Source organism: Chaetodon auriga, chromosome 14 (genome assembly GCF_051107435.1).
Source record: "Chaetodon auriga isolate fChaAug3 chromosome 14, fChaAug3.hap1, whole genome shotgun sequence".
Classification (NCBI taxonomy): Eukaryota; Metazoa; Chordata; class Actinopteri; order Chaetodontiformes; family Chaetodontidae; genus Chaetodon; species Chaetodon auriga.
This window is the reverse complement of record NC_135087.1, coordinates 2,082,172-2,099,320: the sequence shown is the minus strand read 5'-3', so window position 1 is coordinate 2,099,320 and position 17,149 is coordinate 2,082,172. Positions and strand designations below refer to the sequence as shown.

The 17,149-nt window shown below is 48.6% G+C and overlaps 1 protein-coding gene across 1 annotated transcript in view; it reads right to left on the bottom strand.

Moving 5' to 3' along the window:
* Nucleotides 1–310: 310 nt before the first annotated feature.
* The window catches only part of syne2b (spectrin repeat containing, nuclear envelope 2b), a 106,596-nt gene continuing 89,757 nt past the window's right edge, over nt 311–17,149 (bottom strand). Inside the window, exons 107-123 of the mRNA XM_076749029.1 lie at nt 13,931–14,093; nt 11,117–11,304; nt 10,881–11,031; nt 9,377–9,559; nt 8,612–8,749; nt 8,277–8,517; nt 7,823–7,999; nt 7,002–7,156; nt 6,665–6,865; nt 6,434–6,557; nt 5,724–5,935; nt 4,541–4,741; nt 4,321–4,449; nt 3,767–3,958; nt 3,203–3,277; nt 2,380–2,429; nt 311–2,102 (exon numbers count right to left, since the gene is read on the bottom strand). Of these exons, the coding sequence (XP_076605144.1) occupies nt 1,892–2,102; nt 2,380–2,429; nt 3,203–3,277; nt 3,767–3,958; nt 4,321–4,449; nt 4,541–4,741; nt 5,724–5,935; nt 6,434–6,557; nt 6,665–6,865; nt 7,002–7,156; nt 7,823–7,999; nt 8,277–8,517; nt 8,612–8,749; nt 9,377–9,559; nt 10,881–11,031; nt 11,117–11,304; nt 13,931–14,093 (2,791 nt within the window). The 3' untranslated portion in view covers nt 311–1,891. The remainder of the gene's footprint in view (nt 2,103–2,379; nt 2,430–3,202; nt 3,278–3,766; nt 3,959–4,320; nt 4,450–4,540; nt 4,742–5,723; nt 5,936–6,433; nt 6,558–6,664; nt 6,866–7,001; nt 7,157–7,822; nt 8,000–8,276; nt 8,518–8,611; nt 8,750–9,376; nt 9,560–10,880; nt 11,032–11,116; nt 11,305–13,930; nt 14,094–17,149) is intronic.

The window sequence follows — 17,149 nt, the reverse complement described above, 5'->3', positions numbered from 1 at the left end:
TCTTCCAGTTTTACAAATAAGTTCAGTTTACATCCTTTGCTGTCAACCACAAAAATGTCCTAGTGGATGCACAGACACCTCACCTTAGATGGAGATGAGATAAAGACGGTTACAGATTGGTACAGACTTGCATTTTTTCTTATTTGCAGAGAATTTTTAAATGTGTTTTGGTGACTTGAACTGCGGCCTAAGAGTTGATATTATATTACATTTTCTCATCTGCTACACTACACTGTTTCAATTTGTTTATGATTTACTTCCTGTATCTAAGCTGCAAAATAAACAGTCTGTCTCTAGCCATCACCTTTGATTGTGCACAGTTACATTCAATGCCCAAAGGATCACTTACATTTGTGTTCTACTATAAGTCTGCTGTTAGACTTTAACACCTTCTGCGTTCAGGTGAATCCCACGTGTTTCATTACAGCATCAACAACAAGCTGTATTTTTGATTTTTCTTATATAATCCGTCTTTGTATTAACATGTTTGATGCCTGCAGGGCTTCGCTCCATCAGGCCAACTTGGACAACGTTGGGTAAGTTATGAAAGAGAAGATTTGGATCTTCAGATAAAAAGAACACACGGCCGTGTCATCATGCTAACTGGCAGTGTGATATGTGTTTGCTGATGTTAATCTGTTGACACAGGACTTCCTGCCTTTTAAAACCTCAAATCAAAGGTGTGACGGTCGCTCATAGGACCAAACACACTGAGAATCGACTGTGCAGCCTGACAGAACCTTTAGCCTCTCCAGCTAACTGCTTTGGTTTTACAGCTGCATGTAGATCAGAGGGTTGACTTTCAACTTGTCACATCGCTTCCTGCAAGCAAAATCTACAGTTTTAGCAAAAGTGCAGCTACCTGTCGAGCATCAAACAGCAGACGATGTTAGCTGAGTGAGGAAAGCAGAACGGGGAGAGCTCAGGTGATCACGTTCTGTGTCTGCTGGAAGTGTAAGCCGGCAGTTTTTATGCTACCACGTTAGCTAAAAGCACCAGTTTAGCTACTGTTCCTGTCGGTGCATTTTGACTCCTTCTGCCCCCTAGTGGTCAAGAATCTCCTCACGCAGCTTTAATTTGAAGATTTGTGCCTTTTTTTGCAAAATGTTTCAGTTCAATGATCTGCTAAAATTTTCAGAAAATACCTCCAAAACACTTTCAGTAAAGTTTCCACAATCATAGGAAAATATCTCACTTTATCGTATCGACAAAATTCAGCGTAACAAGCCAGCGTGACTTTGAAAGCCTCAAACATTACTCTGATCGGTCTCAGTGCCAAACACAGAAACAATAATTTACCTGTTTCTTTCTCAGTAGATTCCACTTATATACAAAATTCATCATTAACACCATTTTAAAGAAAATTATGTGATAAAGTTAGGTTTGTTCTGTTGGCTACAGAAAGGCATGTCTGCAGAGGAGTCACTGCCAGCGTTTAAAAAAATCTTAAATAGCTCTAAAACAGCAAAAACATTTCACCTGTTTTCTGTACAAAATGTGCTATCAGCAGGTGGCCGTCTATGAAAAACAGTAAAAATAGCTGCAGTGTCTCGATTCCTGGATGCTTTGGTTAACGTTAACGTTCCTTCAGATTCGATCCCACGAGAGTGAAAGTACAAAAAATGAAAATATTCTGTAGATACCAAAATAAATCTTGAGACCTTTTTTTTTTTTCTTTGAAGATGTTCTGTGGGGACGTTTGATGGCAAATCTACATATAAAAAAATGACAAACCCTTTAAAACAAACCAGTGATATGGCTTCTTTTTTCAGAACTGTGGAGCTCCACGAACAATAAATACATTTTTAAATACAATAAAATTTTAGTCAAAAAACACACGAGGCCTTCAGACAGAGAAGGTCTCGTTCAGTCCATGTTAACGGGTCCGTTTTCATGTGGGCGGGGGGCCGTTGGTGTAGCGCAGCATGGGGTAGAAGGAGCGGGCGAAGTTGTTGGACAGTGTACAGCTGTAGTCCTCTTCGGACAGGGGCACCAGGCAGGCCAGAACCAGCAGCATGAGGAAGAGCAGTTGAAGGGGGAAGGCAGCTCGTAGAACCCGGTAGAAGAGGGGTCGCTGTGGGGACGAGTCCCTCCTCTCCTCCCTGGATGTGGACAGAATTCACAGATGTTCACTTTTCACTTCTTAACTCAGGGTCAAAGCTTTTCCAGAGCGTTAAACTGCATCTCCAGTCCTACTGACCCCTCTCATTGAGGATGACCCTGAGACGAAGTCGAAAGCTCTGGAAGAAGCTTCACTTTGAGGCACAAAGACCGTTTGATTCTCACCGTGCTCGCTAAAGTTAAACATAATGTGTAGAAAAGTCAGTGAACCTTCTGTCCCCATAAAGTCAAAGTGCAGCTCCGGGCTGTCACGTTTACCTTCTGGGTGCTGGTCGTCCAGCTGTAGCTGCCTGTAGATCAGCCTCCTCCTGCAGCAACAAACAGGTCAAAGGTGTTAATCACTTCACTCCTAAAAACAGAGGCTCTCAGTGGTTTCTAGATTTCTAGGAAATGTCAGTGTGGCTGCATAAAAATGTAAAAACAGGCTAAGTTTTCCACAACACGTCAGCCTCAAACGTTCCTCCAGATTAAAGCTAACACGAGTACAGACTGCATGTTAATGTTAGCATGTTGGCTCGTAGCTGAGTATCTTCACTGTGAAGTATTACATTGACTGAAACTATCTGAATTCTTTGCCTTCACTGTGAACTGAAGGTCAATACTCAGGTGTGAAGTCAGTGTAAAATATTAAGGTGTGGTGAAGATTAAATGGATTAAATGTGTGAATTGAAGATTAAAAATATTTAGGTTCCAAGTGAAGGTAAATATTCAGGTGTGAATTGAAGATTAAATAGTCAGGTGTGAGGGGAAAGGTAAACATCCAGGTGTGAACTGAGGACAAAATATTTAGGTGTGTGAAGTCAATGTAAAATACTAAGGTGTGAACTGAAGATTAAATATGCAGGTATGAAGTGAAGGTGAACATTCAGGTGTGAACAGAAGGTAAATATCCAGGTGTGAAGTCAATGTAAAATATTCAGGTGTGAACTTAGGGTGTGAATTGAAGGTTAATATCCAGGTGTGAACTGAAGGTCAATATGCAGGTGTGAACGTTCAGGTGTGAACTGAAGGTCAATATGCAGGTGTGAACGTTCAGGTGTGAACTGAAGGTCAATATGCAGGTGTGAACGTTCAGGTGTACCTTGTGCAGCAGCAGAGGAGAGCTGAGGGTTCCCAGACCGATGCTGTCCAGTTCACAGCTGGTTGAGCAGGTTTCCTGAGACACAGACAGCAAACACACATCAGAGAAGACAGACTGGACCAGGTCGGGGTCAGAGGTCGCAGGACTTCAGCTCTGATAGCGTCTCATTCACAACGTCCTCCAAACACCAGACTGACATGCAGAACATTCTTTGGTTCTTCTGATGCAGGCGGACGGACGTCTGAACAGGTGAGTCACTCAGGATATTACCGTTAGCTCGCATGAGGTCTGAATAAACCAGTGACCATTTCACTCCTGGATGACTGATGCATTCAGGGTTTTAAAACATTTATGAAACTGCAGTGTGTCTATGGCAACAGGCACCTAAAACTGAGCAACCGCAGGTCTAATTTTACCTCATATTTATCAGATGTCGCTTCATTCAAAGGTGCAATCAGTGGTTTTGCCATCGTGTCCCAAAACCTCGCGTCTTTGTAATGCTTGATTTTACGAGTCTGCGGTTTCTGAATGATTTACCTCAGCCTGAGGTAAAAACGGACCCACCTGTCTCCCCTGCAGCGTTCGCAGGTCAGCGGCCGTCTGTCGCAGCAGGAGGTGCAGTTTGTTGCAGATGACGTGGACCTTCTCCTTGGCCTCTATGCTGTCTTCTCCTGTGGCCTCCAGGAGGAGCTGAGAGGAGATCTCCTGCAGCGAGGAGACCTGCCGCTGGCGGCCGCACAGCTCCTCCTGCAGAGTCTGCAGCAGGGGGCGACAGAGAGCACGAGGGTCAGTGTTTGACAGTCAGTGATCCGTCTCTAGAAATTTAAGCTTAAGTTTGTTAAAATATAGAATCTGAGAAGGTCGAAGAAGACGCCTTCTTCAGAGTGAATAAACAGCTTTTCCAGCACTAAAATCCAAACACTGAACTCTTTCCTCTCACTTGTTCGCTGTGTACAATAAAGGTTTGTGTTTGTGCAAACTGAGAATCTGCTGTTTAACTGATGTGAGTGTCAGACTCCTGTAAAGCCTCACTGGATGCTGGAAGCTGATGAACTGAAGCAAACGTTTTGAATGATGTTTGGAAATCAAACAGCTTGAAACAGGACGTTTCTGCTCACCGTCAGCGTGTCTCGGTGCTCCAGCAGGACGGAGCGCGACGTCGACGGGTCGCTGACGCTCACGGCGGCGAGTCTGTTCTCGGCCTTGGCGAGCCACATCAGCTGAGAGTGCAGCGTCTCGTGAAACTCCTGAAGAAGAAGAGCGCAGAGGGCGAAGGTCACCGGAGCTGCTCGTCTTTTAACGCGTTTGTTTGAACCGAACGTGCTCTCCGTGTCTCACCTGACACTGCATGAGCGCAGCGTGCAGCCGCCTCTCCCAGCTCTCCAGGCCGCCGCAGGCCTGCGTCCAGCTGTGATTGGCCGAGCCCAGAGCTTCCTGCAGCTCCCGCAGCTCGGCGCTGTCGCCTCGCAGGAAGTGACGGCTGCTCAGGTTGACGGAGATCATCAGACACTTGTAGCTGTTGAAAGTCTTCTGCATCTCCTGGACAGAAGAGAAGGAAAGTGAGTCTTCATCTTCCTGAAAGGACTGTGATTGGACAGTTTCACCGCCTCTGACACTTGAACGCAGCGTCCTCAGACTTTCATGAGTAACAGCTAATATTTCCTGAACCTTTTCAATGTAACTTAAACTGGAATATTAACAAACAAACAAAGTCATGATGTAGTTGAGATGTTAAATTCTGCTCTGACTTGAACTCTTTTAGACACAACATGAGATTTGAGCATTCATCAGTATTTGATGTGAAAGACGAAAGTCTGTCTGTGCGTGTCATGTCTCTGTGTGTCATGTCTCTGTGTCCGTCTGCGTGTCATGTCTCTGTGTCCGTCTGTGTGTCATGTCTCTGTGTCCGTCTGTGTGTCATGTCTCTCATGTCTCTGTGTCCGTCTGCGTGTCATGTCTCTGTGTCCGTCTGTGTGTCATGTCTCTGTGTGTCATGTCTCTGTGTCCGTCTGTGTGTCATGTCTCTGTGTCCGTCTGTGTGTCATGTCTCTGCGTGTCATGTCTCTGTGTCCGTCTGTGTGTCATGTCTCTGTGTCCGTCTGTGTGTCATGTCTCTGTGTGTCATGTCTCTGTGTCCGTCTGTGTGTCATGTCTCTGCGTGTCATGTCTCTGTGTCCGTCTGCGTGTCATGTCTCTGTGTGTCATGTCTCTGTGTCCGTCTGTGTGTCATGTCTCTGCGTGTCATGTCTCTGTGTCCGTCTGTGTGTCATGTCTCTGTGTCCGTCTGCGTGTCATGTCTCTGTGTCCGTCTGTGTGTCATGTCTCTGTGTCCGTCTGCGTGTCATGTCTCTGTGTGTCATGTCTCTGTGTCCGTCTGTGTGTCATGTCTCTGTGTGTCATGTCTCTGTGTCCGTCTGTGTGTCATGTCTCTGTGTGTCATGTCTGTGCCTCACATTGAATAAATAACAGACTGAGACTTCCTGAGTGTCTGTGACTCGAGTCATCTCTCAGGTTGTTGTACCTTTAGCTTCCTGATGTTGACTTCGATGTCTCGGATGCTGGTGGACGGCGCGATCCGCTGCAGCCTCTCCAGCTCCGGCAGCATCCTGGCCAACCAGGAAGTGACCTCACAGAGGTCGGAGTTCAGCTTCTGCCACTGCTGCAGGTCCTGCTTGATGTCGGCGTTGCTGTTGAACTTCTGCGCTTGCAGCAGCTCCCAGCGCTCGATCACACCTGCAGAGAAACGAGCTGAGCTGTGGTGTCTCCCTTTAAACACGTTAGCACGATGCTAATGCTTAAATGACTCTGTTTCAACACTGGAGAACTTAACTTGTGTGAACGCTGACAAGCAAGGCGCTCATGAAGAAGACGAGCAGCCTCCACATGATGCTTTCACATCAGCGCTGACACAGTAAGTCGTCAGTGGATTAAAAGGCAATAATCAAACTAAAATGTCAACTTTTTGTTGATGCCAGCTCCCCCAATGTGTAGATTTGCTGCTTTTCTCTGTTTATTTTTATTTAAAATGAAATTTCTTTGGCTTTTATAGAGCAGGTTACACTGTAAACCCAGACAGTAACCAGTGCATTCATCATCAGTGAGGAGACGTCTTAGTTTCAGGCCTTTCTTAAACTGGAAAAAGAAAGAAGCTGCATCATTGTGTTAGTGAGACGAAACCACAGGCTTCCCTTCGACCAGCGCCTGTGAGTCGAGCGACGCCTCTACCTGTGCTGGTCTGCTTGTCGGCCATGCTGCTGGTCAGACCCGGATCCTCCGGCTCCTCCTCATCATTCAGGATCAGCTTGACCCTCTTCACGCTGTCGATGCTGCCGCTGCACTCCGACATGAGCTTAGCCTGAACACACACACAGAGCACACACGGCTTTAACCTGAAGGCCGACTTCATCGCGCTGCGTCAGGACGCTGAGGGAAAGGATTCCAGATGTTGGTGTGTGTCCTTACGTAGCCCTGCTGGCGGAAGGGAGTGCTGGTGTGCGTGGGAGACGAGCTCAGGCCTCGGATGATCTCTCGGGGGACTCGTTTCCTCTCCGGGGAGCCGGGCTGGTGCCAGCTGGGGGTGTCGGCCACTGACTTCACTGTGAGACGGAAAAAATGCGAAATTAAGAAAGAAATGGAGGAAACCAAGACGACACAGGGGAGACACTGAGACATGCAGAGGACTCAAATATCCGTCAAACACATGCAAAAACTTCCACTGCAGCGTCATGCGGGCTCATGTTTTAGGTTCTAGTTTTTAAAGTGATGAGTCGTAGCGGTGTGCAGCCACATCTGTGACTCAAGGTGAATAGATGGGGGGTGGGGGTGGATGGGATTGGTCCTTCAGCACACAGTGAGGCAGTCGCATGCAGGAGGCAGAGCGCCTACCAGAGGCTGATTTCACTGCTCTGACAGTCGCCTTAGCGAAGGACTCTGAGCTCTCTGTGACCTTCACATCTGAAAGAGAGAGCGCAGGTCAGCGGCGTCGCCCGCAGCTCTGAACAGGACGGAGCTCAAAGCACGAAGGACATCAGAACAGCAGGGACGTCCAGAAGAGAGGAAGACGAGGACAGCCTGCGAGGCTGAACCGAGGTCTCATTTATACAGAGTGTGAGTGTGTGTCTGTGTGTGTGTGTGTGTGTGTGTGTGTGTGTGTGTGTGTGTGATGTCCTCTCCACCTGCTTCAGTCCATTAACTGTAAAGTCACAATTTGTGATGCTATTGGTTTAAGATTCGTGGATCTGAGTCTCTTTAAACTTCACTGCAGTCTGGAAATCAGTTTGCATCGACCTGAAACCTGAATGTCAATAACAAAAATACATTTATGATGCTGTTGCTTGGCAACGCAGGTGGAAGCAGGGGCTGTTTTGAACACATGTTCAAGGACGCTCTGAAATCTCATCTTTGCTTAGCGGAGTCTGGGCTTCTTTTTCCAAACAAACATCCAAAACAAAACGACCGAGTGTCCTTGAATTCATCACGAGGAGGGATTTTAATGACGCGTTCTTTCTTCTTCTTCACTCCTCGCAGCTGCTTCAGGACGATGACGAGGAGAGAATAAAGCTGGAACTTTGTCGGCTTTGGCGGATTACTCACAGCGTCTGTCTGAACGGCGGTTATTACCTGACAGGGCGCTGAAGAAGGTGGCGTCCTCGTCGTCCTCGTGCGACGACGACCCTCCCACGTCCACCGTGTGGTCCCACTCCAGCGGGATGGAGTCCACGCTGACGGGGGTCTCCCGTCCCGACCGCTCCAGAGGGGGCGCCAGGAGGTGACACACGGCCTGCCGACCAGCTGAGGCTCCGCCTCCTGCCGGAACCTCCTCCTCCTCCTTCTTCCTCGCCTCCCTCCAGGAAGTCCCGCTGGTCAGATCAGGTGAGTCGTTCAGGTCCGTGTCCCGGTCCGACAGGTCCCGCTCCTCCTCCAGGACCTGACAAAATATTCAAGAAGACGACGAAGACGTTAAGAACCAAAACGAACAAAGCTGATCAACATCAGCTCTGCTGTCACCCATCTCAACAAACCAGCCTCACGAGCGGTGAAAGCCTGGACTGAGGAGTTCAGTATAATAACTGACGAGCTGACGTCTGGTGTAAGAGGAAGGTTAGTGGCGCAGTACTGACCGGCCGTCTGTTGACGAGGCGGTGGTGGAAGCGGGCCACCCTGCCGAACACCTCCTGGCAGTAGGAGTGCAGCTCCTCCAGCTCGTCCTCGATCAGCACGGCGTCCAGAGGGGCGCTCTTCTGGATCAGGTTCTCTCCAAACACGATCAGGGCGTCGATCTTGTTGGTGTTCAGGGTGATTTCCTGCTGGAAGCCCTGCAGGAGGTGACGTGAGGACAGGAGGACACTTCGGTCATGGAGGGAGTCAAAGGAGGCGATTTAAGGATATCAGCAGCAGGAGCAGACTTACGTTCAGCTGCCTCATCTTGTCTTCGACATCGCTCTCGGAGAAGTGCTCCACGTTGGTGAGCTGGAGGTCCATCTCCGTCAGCCAGACCAGGATCCCCTCACGGGTTCCCTCGAAGTCCTCCCTCTGAGACGTGAAGTGCTGCAGGGGCACAGAAACGAATCATTGCTTTGACCTGATCTGTCAGATCCTCTGTGTTCATGACGGTGAGATGTACCAGGTGACCTCAGACCTTTGACAGTGGACATAAATATGCAAATCAATCATATCATAAACAGTATGGACGAGCTTGGCCTTCTGCGCTCGTGTCTTCGTCCCCTCTCTGGACATTAACCCGTCACTGTATATTCTCACTCCTGCACTAAGCACCGCTGACCCCGCTGATGTGAACACGGCTCAAAGGTCGAGCAGCACCAATCAGATGAGTTCTTTGATGACACGACATCTTTATAAAGCACCATAACCGTCCTCCATCTGCTCAGCGCCACATGCCACCACAACGACGTCCTGCCAACGTGAGGCCTCGCGCCTCGTCACCGTCTGAGAGGTGACCTAAATCCTGACGGCTTAGCGTGGAGAGCTGGGAGATGCTGGCAGATCAGCTGATCTGAGCTGGTGTTTGCTCTCTCCTTCTCATCGTACTCGTTCTTCTTGTTTTCATGGTCAGAAACGTTGAGTTTGCGGGTACTGAAGCTCAAATGTAGTTTATCGTCTGTTTTATTTTAAGAGCCGTCCAATCAGCTCCTGACCTCTGACCTCCTGCCTCACCTTGAGTCTGCGGAGAACAGCGGCCACCCTCCTCTGCAGGCTGTCCCACCTCTGGTTCCCTTCGTGGACCATGACTTTGAGCTTGCTGGCGGCGTCGGTTCGGTTCTCCCGGGCCAGACGGCGATACTGTTTGTTGACCAGCTCCAGCTGAGTCAGGCGCTCGTGAACCTGCCGCTGGAACGCCTGAGAGGAGAACGTAATGAAGAACTATGAGAACACGTGTTATCCGTCTGGTCTGAGCACAGATTTCAGTCTTTGAACGCATCACTCAAAGGTGATTTAAGGTAAAGCACAGGATGATTTATCTGCTAACGTGTCAAAGAAAGGAAAAACACGGAGAACTCAGAGAAAGAACCGCAGAACATAATGAGAATCAGCTAGTTTCTTATCAGCATGTCTATCAGTAACATATTGGCTCTTAATTAGTCAGTGACCACGATCCTTAACTACGAGCCCATTAACGAAGAGTTCTCCCTCAATGAAATCCTGATTAGTGCTTCCTGTAATTAGTAGCTGCTTACAATTTCTGTTTTAATCACATGACTGCATCAGCTGACAAATACGGCCAACAACAGGATGGACGGACGGACGGACGGACGGATATACAGTTGACAGCATCCACCGGTCCTCCACTCCCAGCTGCTCGGGAGGATTAAGAACCTTTTCCAGTCAGTTTAAGGGTTTGAACCTTCATCCCACTGCTGATTCTAACGATTACGCTCCCACAGCTTCCATTACATCACTGACAGTCAGCATATAGGTCACTGGTTTTAGTGATCAGCACCACACTGGATCTCCGTTGAAGTGGAGATGAGCGTGCTTCGGCAGAGTCCAGATTACCAGACGCTAATCTGGGTTTCTAATCCAGAGGGACACATCAGAGGTTAGCGCTGTGTCCAACGCAGCGGGACACCTGAGCCTGAAACTGTACTGGGCTGGACACAGAGTTTAACAAGTGTCTGATTGGTTGAAAACCGTCCCAACAATAAAGCAGAGGACAAGTGTTGGATTTGGTTTTTTTTAATGGGAGATGTTCTACCACTGAAGGATCGCAGGAGGAACAAAAAAAAAAAAAGGAAACAAAACAAAAAGATACAGTGATTCATTTCTTAAAGTGGAAGAACTAAAATCACATCTGAATGTCCTGATGTTCAAGATGCTTCTTTGCTTTATGACACTGAAAAGTCATTTTTATTCATATAGTCAATATGGTCAGATTTTCATTCAGTTTGCAGGAAATATTAATTGTGCTGCAAATGTCTGGTCAAAACATCATGTGACCACAAGAGAAATGTTAATCTGGTGTCCAGGTTAGTCAGTTTACACTGACTGAATCCTTCAGATTGGGGCCAAAACATGTCCTGAACTACCTGCAAACTGAGCACAACCCTGTCAGACGAACTCCTCAGATTCTCCTGAACTCTGTAGCATCATCATCAGGACAAACATCGACTCTTCTAGCACCTATTTTCCTATTTTTAGGTCTAGTGATTCAGACTCTGACCTCGAACTTCTTGAGCTCCTCCTTGGCGCTGGTGTAGAGGACGTCTGCAGAGTCCGGGCTCGCCGCAGTGAGCTCAGCCGTCTTCAGCCAGTCCTCAAAGCGAGAGTAGTCGTCCAGGAACTTGCACCAGAGACGCCAGGTCTCCTCAATCCTGAAACACAAGGGATCATTGACCAAAGCCGACACGACGGAGATCTCACCGTGAGATTTCTTTTACTGAGCCACCTGCCGCTCACCTCATCCTCCTCTCCATGGACATGGCGCAGATGTTCCTCCAGCGCCGGTCCAGGCTGCGGGTGGTCTGCTGGATGGAGTCGTTCTCGGAGTCGCTGCCGCAGGCGTCGGCGTCGTGGAGCAGGACGTCGCAGAGCGTCAGCACCGACACCACGCTCTCCGTGTGCTGCTCGATGTCCCGCTGCAGGTCCTGCAGGTCAAACACGCCTCGTTCATTGAGCCGCTTTCACTCATCGATACAACAATATGAAGAAGATCAAGGCTCACATTTCACCGTTTATCTGGTCCTCTGGAGTTCAACAAGTGCTTCAGCTGCTCAAATGACCTCAGAATAAACCTGGTGAGAGTTAAAGCTCTGGACAAACCCCGACTTAAGGAGAAGATAAGCTCGTATTTTTCTCTTCGTTCTTCATCTGTTAACCGCCGTCTCTCATTTCTTTTACTTTTCTGCTGCTGCTCTGTTTCATTTCTGCATCGCACTGTGAAACTGAATCACGCTCGCCGTGTCCAAACCTACGAGACGAACTGATCCGGAGCAGATTTGAGGTGTTTCCCACACTGCGGTGCTCATGAGGAACGAGGAGCCGCAAACAGGTCGAATGAACTGTGAACGGTGATGATGAGACCTCCGACGGTGCTTCATGTCCTCTGAGTACAAACTGGAGGACGTGCTGGTTTGTGGTGGACTCTGGACACGTTCTGGATCAGGAGAACTTCAGCAACAAAAACTCAGAGCTCCGAAATGGTCTTCAGAGCCAACAGAGGGCTTTTTGCTGTGTGTGTGTGTGTGTGTGTGTGTGTGTGTGTGTGTGTGTGTGTGTGTGTGTGTGTGTGTGTGACTGCACTTTTGTCGGCTCTTGTTTGTTCAAAGTTACCTCTCTCTGGGTTGCCGTGGCGACAGCTGAAAGCTTAAAGAGCCCATCCACGCGGGAGCCATTTCAGCCGTCCCTCATCCACTAATGGCGAGCGCCGCGGCTTTTTCTTCATTTCCTGCCTCACTTTCACCGGCTCGCTGCTGTTCTGCTTTTTTCCCGCCTGTCCGTCACCTGTCTCGGCTCTTTCTTCAGACGCGTGCTTGTCCAAACTCGTGCTCGAGTCCAATTCGCTTTTCAGACTTTGGGTGTGTTTTTTTTTTTACTTCTGTCACTCATCGAGTATTTTCAGGTGAGAGGAAATTATCAGAAAGAGACGATCAGAGCCTCAACACACGAGCGCAGGCCAGCTTCTTCCATTGTTAGCATGAAATTAACGCACCTGCGCTCTGATTCATCATAAAAATAGAACGAGAATTATCCAAAATCTGCCGGAACCTGTGCGTATGAGCCGTAACCACAGGGTCTGCAGGAAAATAAGCTCACGTGGCGCCTTTTCATGCCTGTCAGAAGCTTTTTTTAACTAAAAAAGGCTCCATGAAGCACTGTTCCTGACGTGTTTTTGGCAGAGCGGAGCACTTTCAAACCTTAGCCGTTAGCAGTGACTCAGTCCGTGGTTACATCACGCACCCGGCCTGAGCCAGTAAACAGCTGGATTAGAGATGTTCAGACCTGACGGTGCTGAACAGCCACAGTGGAGCTGAAGGACGACACACATCGAGCACCAGGGCGACACGCTGCTTCGCTCGAATGCAGCTTTTATTTTATTCACCCCGGTTTTCTTCTGTTTTCACGTCTGACGAGACAAGTAAAGGACTAAACCCCGACTAAGACCCTGACACTTCAGGCCCAGTCAGCCATCAGGTGGACCTGCTCTCATACAGGCTCTACTGAGTGTTGGCAGGATGCAACTGTCTAAAACTTCAAGAAAATACTTTTAATTTCGCCATGAATTGGTACACTGGTGACGTGCTGTGTTTGATCAGCTGATGTGTTTCGGCAGAGTTTGAGGGGTTTTTGTTGATATGTTACTGTGACTACAGCAAACTCACGCTCTTTCTGAAAGGAGTTATTTCATTGGTCTTCTGTCTGAATCTTTCCATGAACCTTTCCATCCGTCCGCTTCCTGTCAGGCCGCTAACTTCTCTCCTTTTAGTAGCGTAGCAGTGCAGCGGAGCACAAAGGGACCAACCAAATAAAATCCATTTCCTTTCTCGGGGCCGCTGGCTGAGGCCTGGCTCTCAGTGCATTTACCATCTCTCGGCTCAGTGTGGCAGCTTCCTGCTTTCCAAATACTTCCTGCAGCTTGCTGAGATTTTACTTTGCCGTGCACATTACTCCACTCTTGTGTTATTATGCTGTTGCCCACTACAGGGTGGCCGTAGCATAAAGGGTTTAAAAGCAGCCGTGCTTCAGCAGTAAGTGAGTACTTCCTGCCCTAAAATTCCCTCAGAGTGGCCTGTGGTGTCGACCCTCAAAGTGGACTCTCCATTCTGCTCTGTGCCGTCGCAAAACAGCTTTTTAAGCCTTTTTTTAAAAGATGTCTGAGTTCAGCAGCTGGTGTGAAGAGTTGCCGCTTCCATGTGTTTTACTGCTTTACTGATGACTGCCAGGTGAACCTTTGTTCTTCAGAGCTCCCTCTGATCAAACTGATGAGTCTGAGAGGAAGTCAGAGGCTTTTTCTTTGAAATTCAGAACAGAACATTGTGAATTAGAATCTGAACTGGTTTTAAAGGGCTGACTGGTTTTACTGCGCCCCCTGCAGAAGACAAGTTAAGAAAGAGATGTAAAAATCAATCAGACTGAGACATCCTGACTTTTGGGGCAAATCTCCAGAAACACTACAATTCCCATAATGCACCTTGATAGTGGACCCTCACCACTGAGTAACATGCCTATGGCCTCACACACACTTTGATGTGTGAGGACCCTCACAGCGCCCACCTGCTGCTCGGCCAGCCTCCTCAGGATCTCGTCGCTGTGGCAGACGCTGTACACCACCGGCTTGGCGAGCTCCGCCTCGATGCGGGACAGCCACGTCCGCAGGTTGCTCATGTTCTTATCGAGCTGCTGCACCGTCACCAGCGTCTCCTTCAGCTTCCTCACCCTGCGGAGAGAAAAACATCACGTTTCAGAAGGCGTCGCTGCTCAGAGATCATCGTCCCTGAAAGCGTGAACTTATTCTTCTTCATGACTCGTTTGAGCAAAACCTCCACGAGCACAAACATGGACCCAACAGCTTAGCGCAGTGTTACGACTCCATTAGCAAACTGAAACCAACTGTGAGTTTTCTTTAAACCTGCAGTGTCAAGCTTTTGTCTCCCCCTTCTGGCAGTGAGAGAAATTACACAAACACCATCGGTGCATGCTCATGACGTACGGCTGCATGAGTCTCTTCTTCATCTGGAGCATCAGACGCTTTAAGTTTTCCCATCATGCTGCTGCTGCTCCCTCAGCTCGTCATCAGGACCAGAGCGCCAGTGCAGAAATGTCAGGACATAACAAGCACTGTTCTTTGATTCTTTCTCTGTATTTGTCTCATTACTCTTCGGACTGCACTGCATCAGCAGCAGAATGATAGCAAAGGTCTCATTTAATGATCCAGCATTTAGTTTCTGTCATGGCAACGCTTATGAAATCAGATTTCAGCATTCAGATCAACAGTTTCCAAGAAGGTCACATTCTGTGGAGCTGAAGTTTGCACAGACTGAGAGTGAAGACAAGCATCTCTGTGCGGCTGAATGCCTCCTATGAGCGGGAATAATCACAGCCTGACTTCACGCTGCAGAGCCGTCGAGCAGGCCGTCCACGGTGAGAATCACGCCCACCGCCCCGCCGCTGTCAGCGCTCGGCTCGGCAGCACAGATTAGCGCCGTGGCCGCCTGTCGCAGCGCCTGGGAGGCGCTGCTGTCGTTCTCACGTATGACAACAGGAGCCATTATAGCCGAGCTGCAGGCTGACCTACATCTGACAGAGCTGGGTGTTGTCTGAGAGAGACTCTGCATTCCAGACCAGCTCGCAGGTCACTGACCTACATCAGTTCATTCTGCTGCACCCACAGAGCGCTCCACCAAAACACACCTTCAGCATGAGTGTGTGCGCTTCAGGCTGAACGACACACACATCCACAGCTCAGTCTGCCAGTCTGGGACAGATCTCTGAAGTCGGCTCTTTTTAAAGAACTGTGACCAAACATGATCCGAGCACAAACATAAACTCGCCATCTGAAGGAACGTCAGCAGGAAGCTTGAAGCTCTGAGTTTGTTATCGTGCTCGTTAGCATGCGGACAGGTGGCTTTTTAATAAAACACCTGTTTAGAAGAGACCAAACCTTCCTCAAAGCACCTTTTTGCAAACTTTATTATATCACACAGACATTTTCTCTGAATTCCAGTGAACACAGCGCGCCTCAACACTGTTTGCTTTCCAGGAACCATGAAAAGCTCATAGAAATGTGGTGATTTTTGAGATAACAGAGCAGGTTTTGAGGGTTTTTCTGAGCGTCACATCAAGGAGCACGTCGTCCTTTACAGTGACAGTAAGCCAGTGCAGATGCTCTGTCTGTGTGCACGCCTCGTAGTTCACACTCTGTTCACGGCGTCCAGCGCGGCTGAATGATGCAACACACACACAGAGAGCAGCAACAAGCAGCAACAAGCAGCTTTCATCCAACCGTCACTGAAGCTGCGTTCAGCCTCACACTGAAACCCGCTGATGTCCACGATGGGACACAACAAACAAAGATGTTGAAGCTGCATCAGCAGAGACCGGAGGCGGGACTTCCTGTCCCTTCTGGCTCCTGATGTGTCTGCGTGCATGTGTTGGTGTTTGCAGATGTGAGCTCACGGCTGCATGTCTCTACACCACATGAGGACGTGGCTGTAAACAAGGCGGAGAGCAACATCCATGACGGAAAAACACGCTGCTGCCATGATGAGCGGACGCATACAGGCTCACTGTGCGCACACGCGCGCACACACACACACACACACACGCACACACCTGCTGTCCAATCTGCAACCTCGAATAAATACCAACACACACGAGGCGTCTGGTGGCGGTCTGAGCTGAATTTGCTCTGCCTGCCTGCACCGACAAAGCCCGGCCCATCCCCCTTCGCTCCTGCTCTCCCTGTCTCCTCCACCTCCTCCTCCTCCTCCTCTTTATCAAAAGAAAACACCCGCCTGCTCCCCTTTCACGCGCCTGCCTCCTCAGCCTCACGCTGGCCGGGGGTGCCGGTGTGATCGGGGCTCGGGATCAGAGGTACTTACGGGCTGGTGAGGAGGTTACTCCATGGCGATGGCTCCTCCGCTAGCAAGCACTGCCCCCTCCTCCTCCTCCTCCTCCTCCTCCTCCTCCCCTCCCTCCCTCCTCTGCAGTCCGCCTGCCCCCTCCTCCTCCCATCTCTCTAACATCTGGATGCAGTAACAGGTTCACTCAAGGATACACAGCACCAGGAGCTGACGATATCTTCCCAACCGATTCATGTTCTTTACCTTTAAATTAATGATTTTGTCATAAAATAACAGGTTCCCAGAGCTCAAGGAGACGTCTTCACATTGACTGTTTTGTCCAACAAACAGTCCAAAAACAAAAAAAAGTGATATGACAGGAATATTAAACAGAGAAAAGCTGAGAATCATCACATTTAAGAAGCTGGAAACAGGAAATACTTCATCAGAGTCAGAATCAATATTGCTGATGGTTGGTTTTAACTTCTTTTAGTTCAGTTAATTTAAGGGTTTCTGAATGTTTTCATCTGAGCTCAAGCTGATTTATTGTTCGTTATATCTGATTTGTGAGAACAGAGGAAAGAGTTTGCAGATCACAGAGAAAAGAAATTGATTACAACACTTTTCTCTCACCTGGACGCAGTCTGAATGGGGCTGCTTGGTCTCCGGCTGTTCGTGGAGCTCACAGTAATAAAATAAAATAAAAATTAACAGCAACAGTCGGGATCTTTCCAGAAGCAGATAAGCCAGAGATATGGATAATTAAAGTCAATAAAACCTGGCCCAGATAAGGACATGTGGGCGTTAAAGGTGCAGAGAGGACACAAAGTGACGCATCCAAGTGCTACGAATGGTGGAATCATGAATGTGCCAATCACGTGTTAAAGCTCAGCACTGCGTCGTGTTGTTCATGTTATGTGTTTTTATGTGT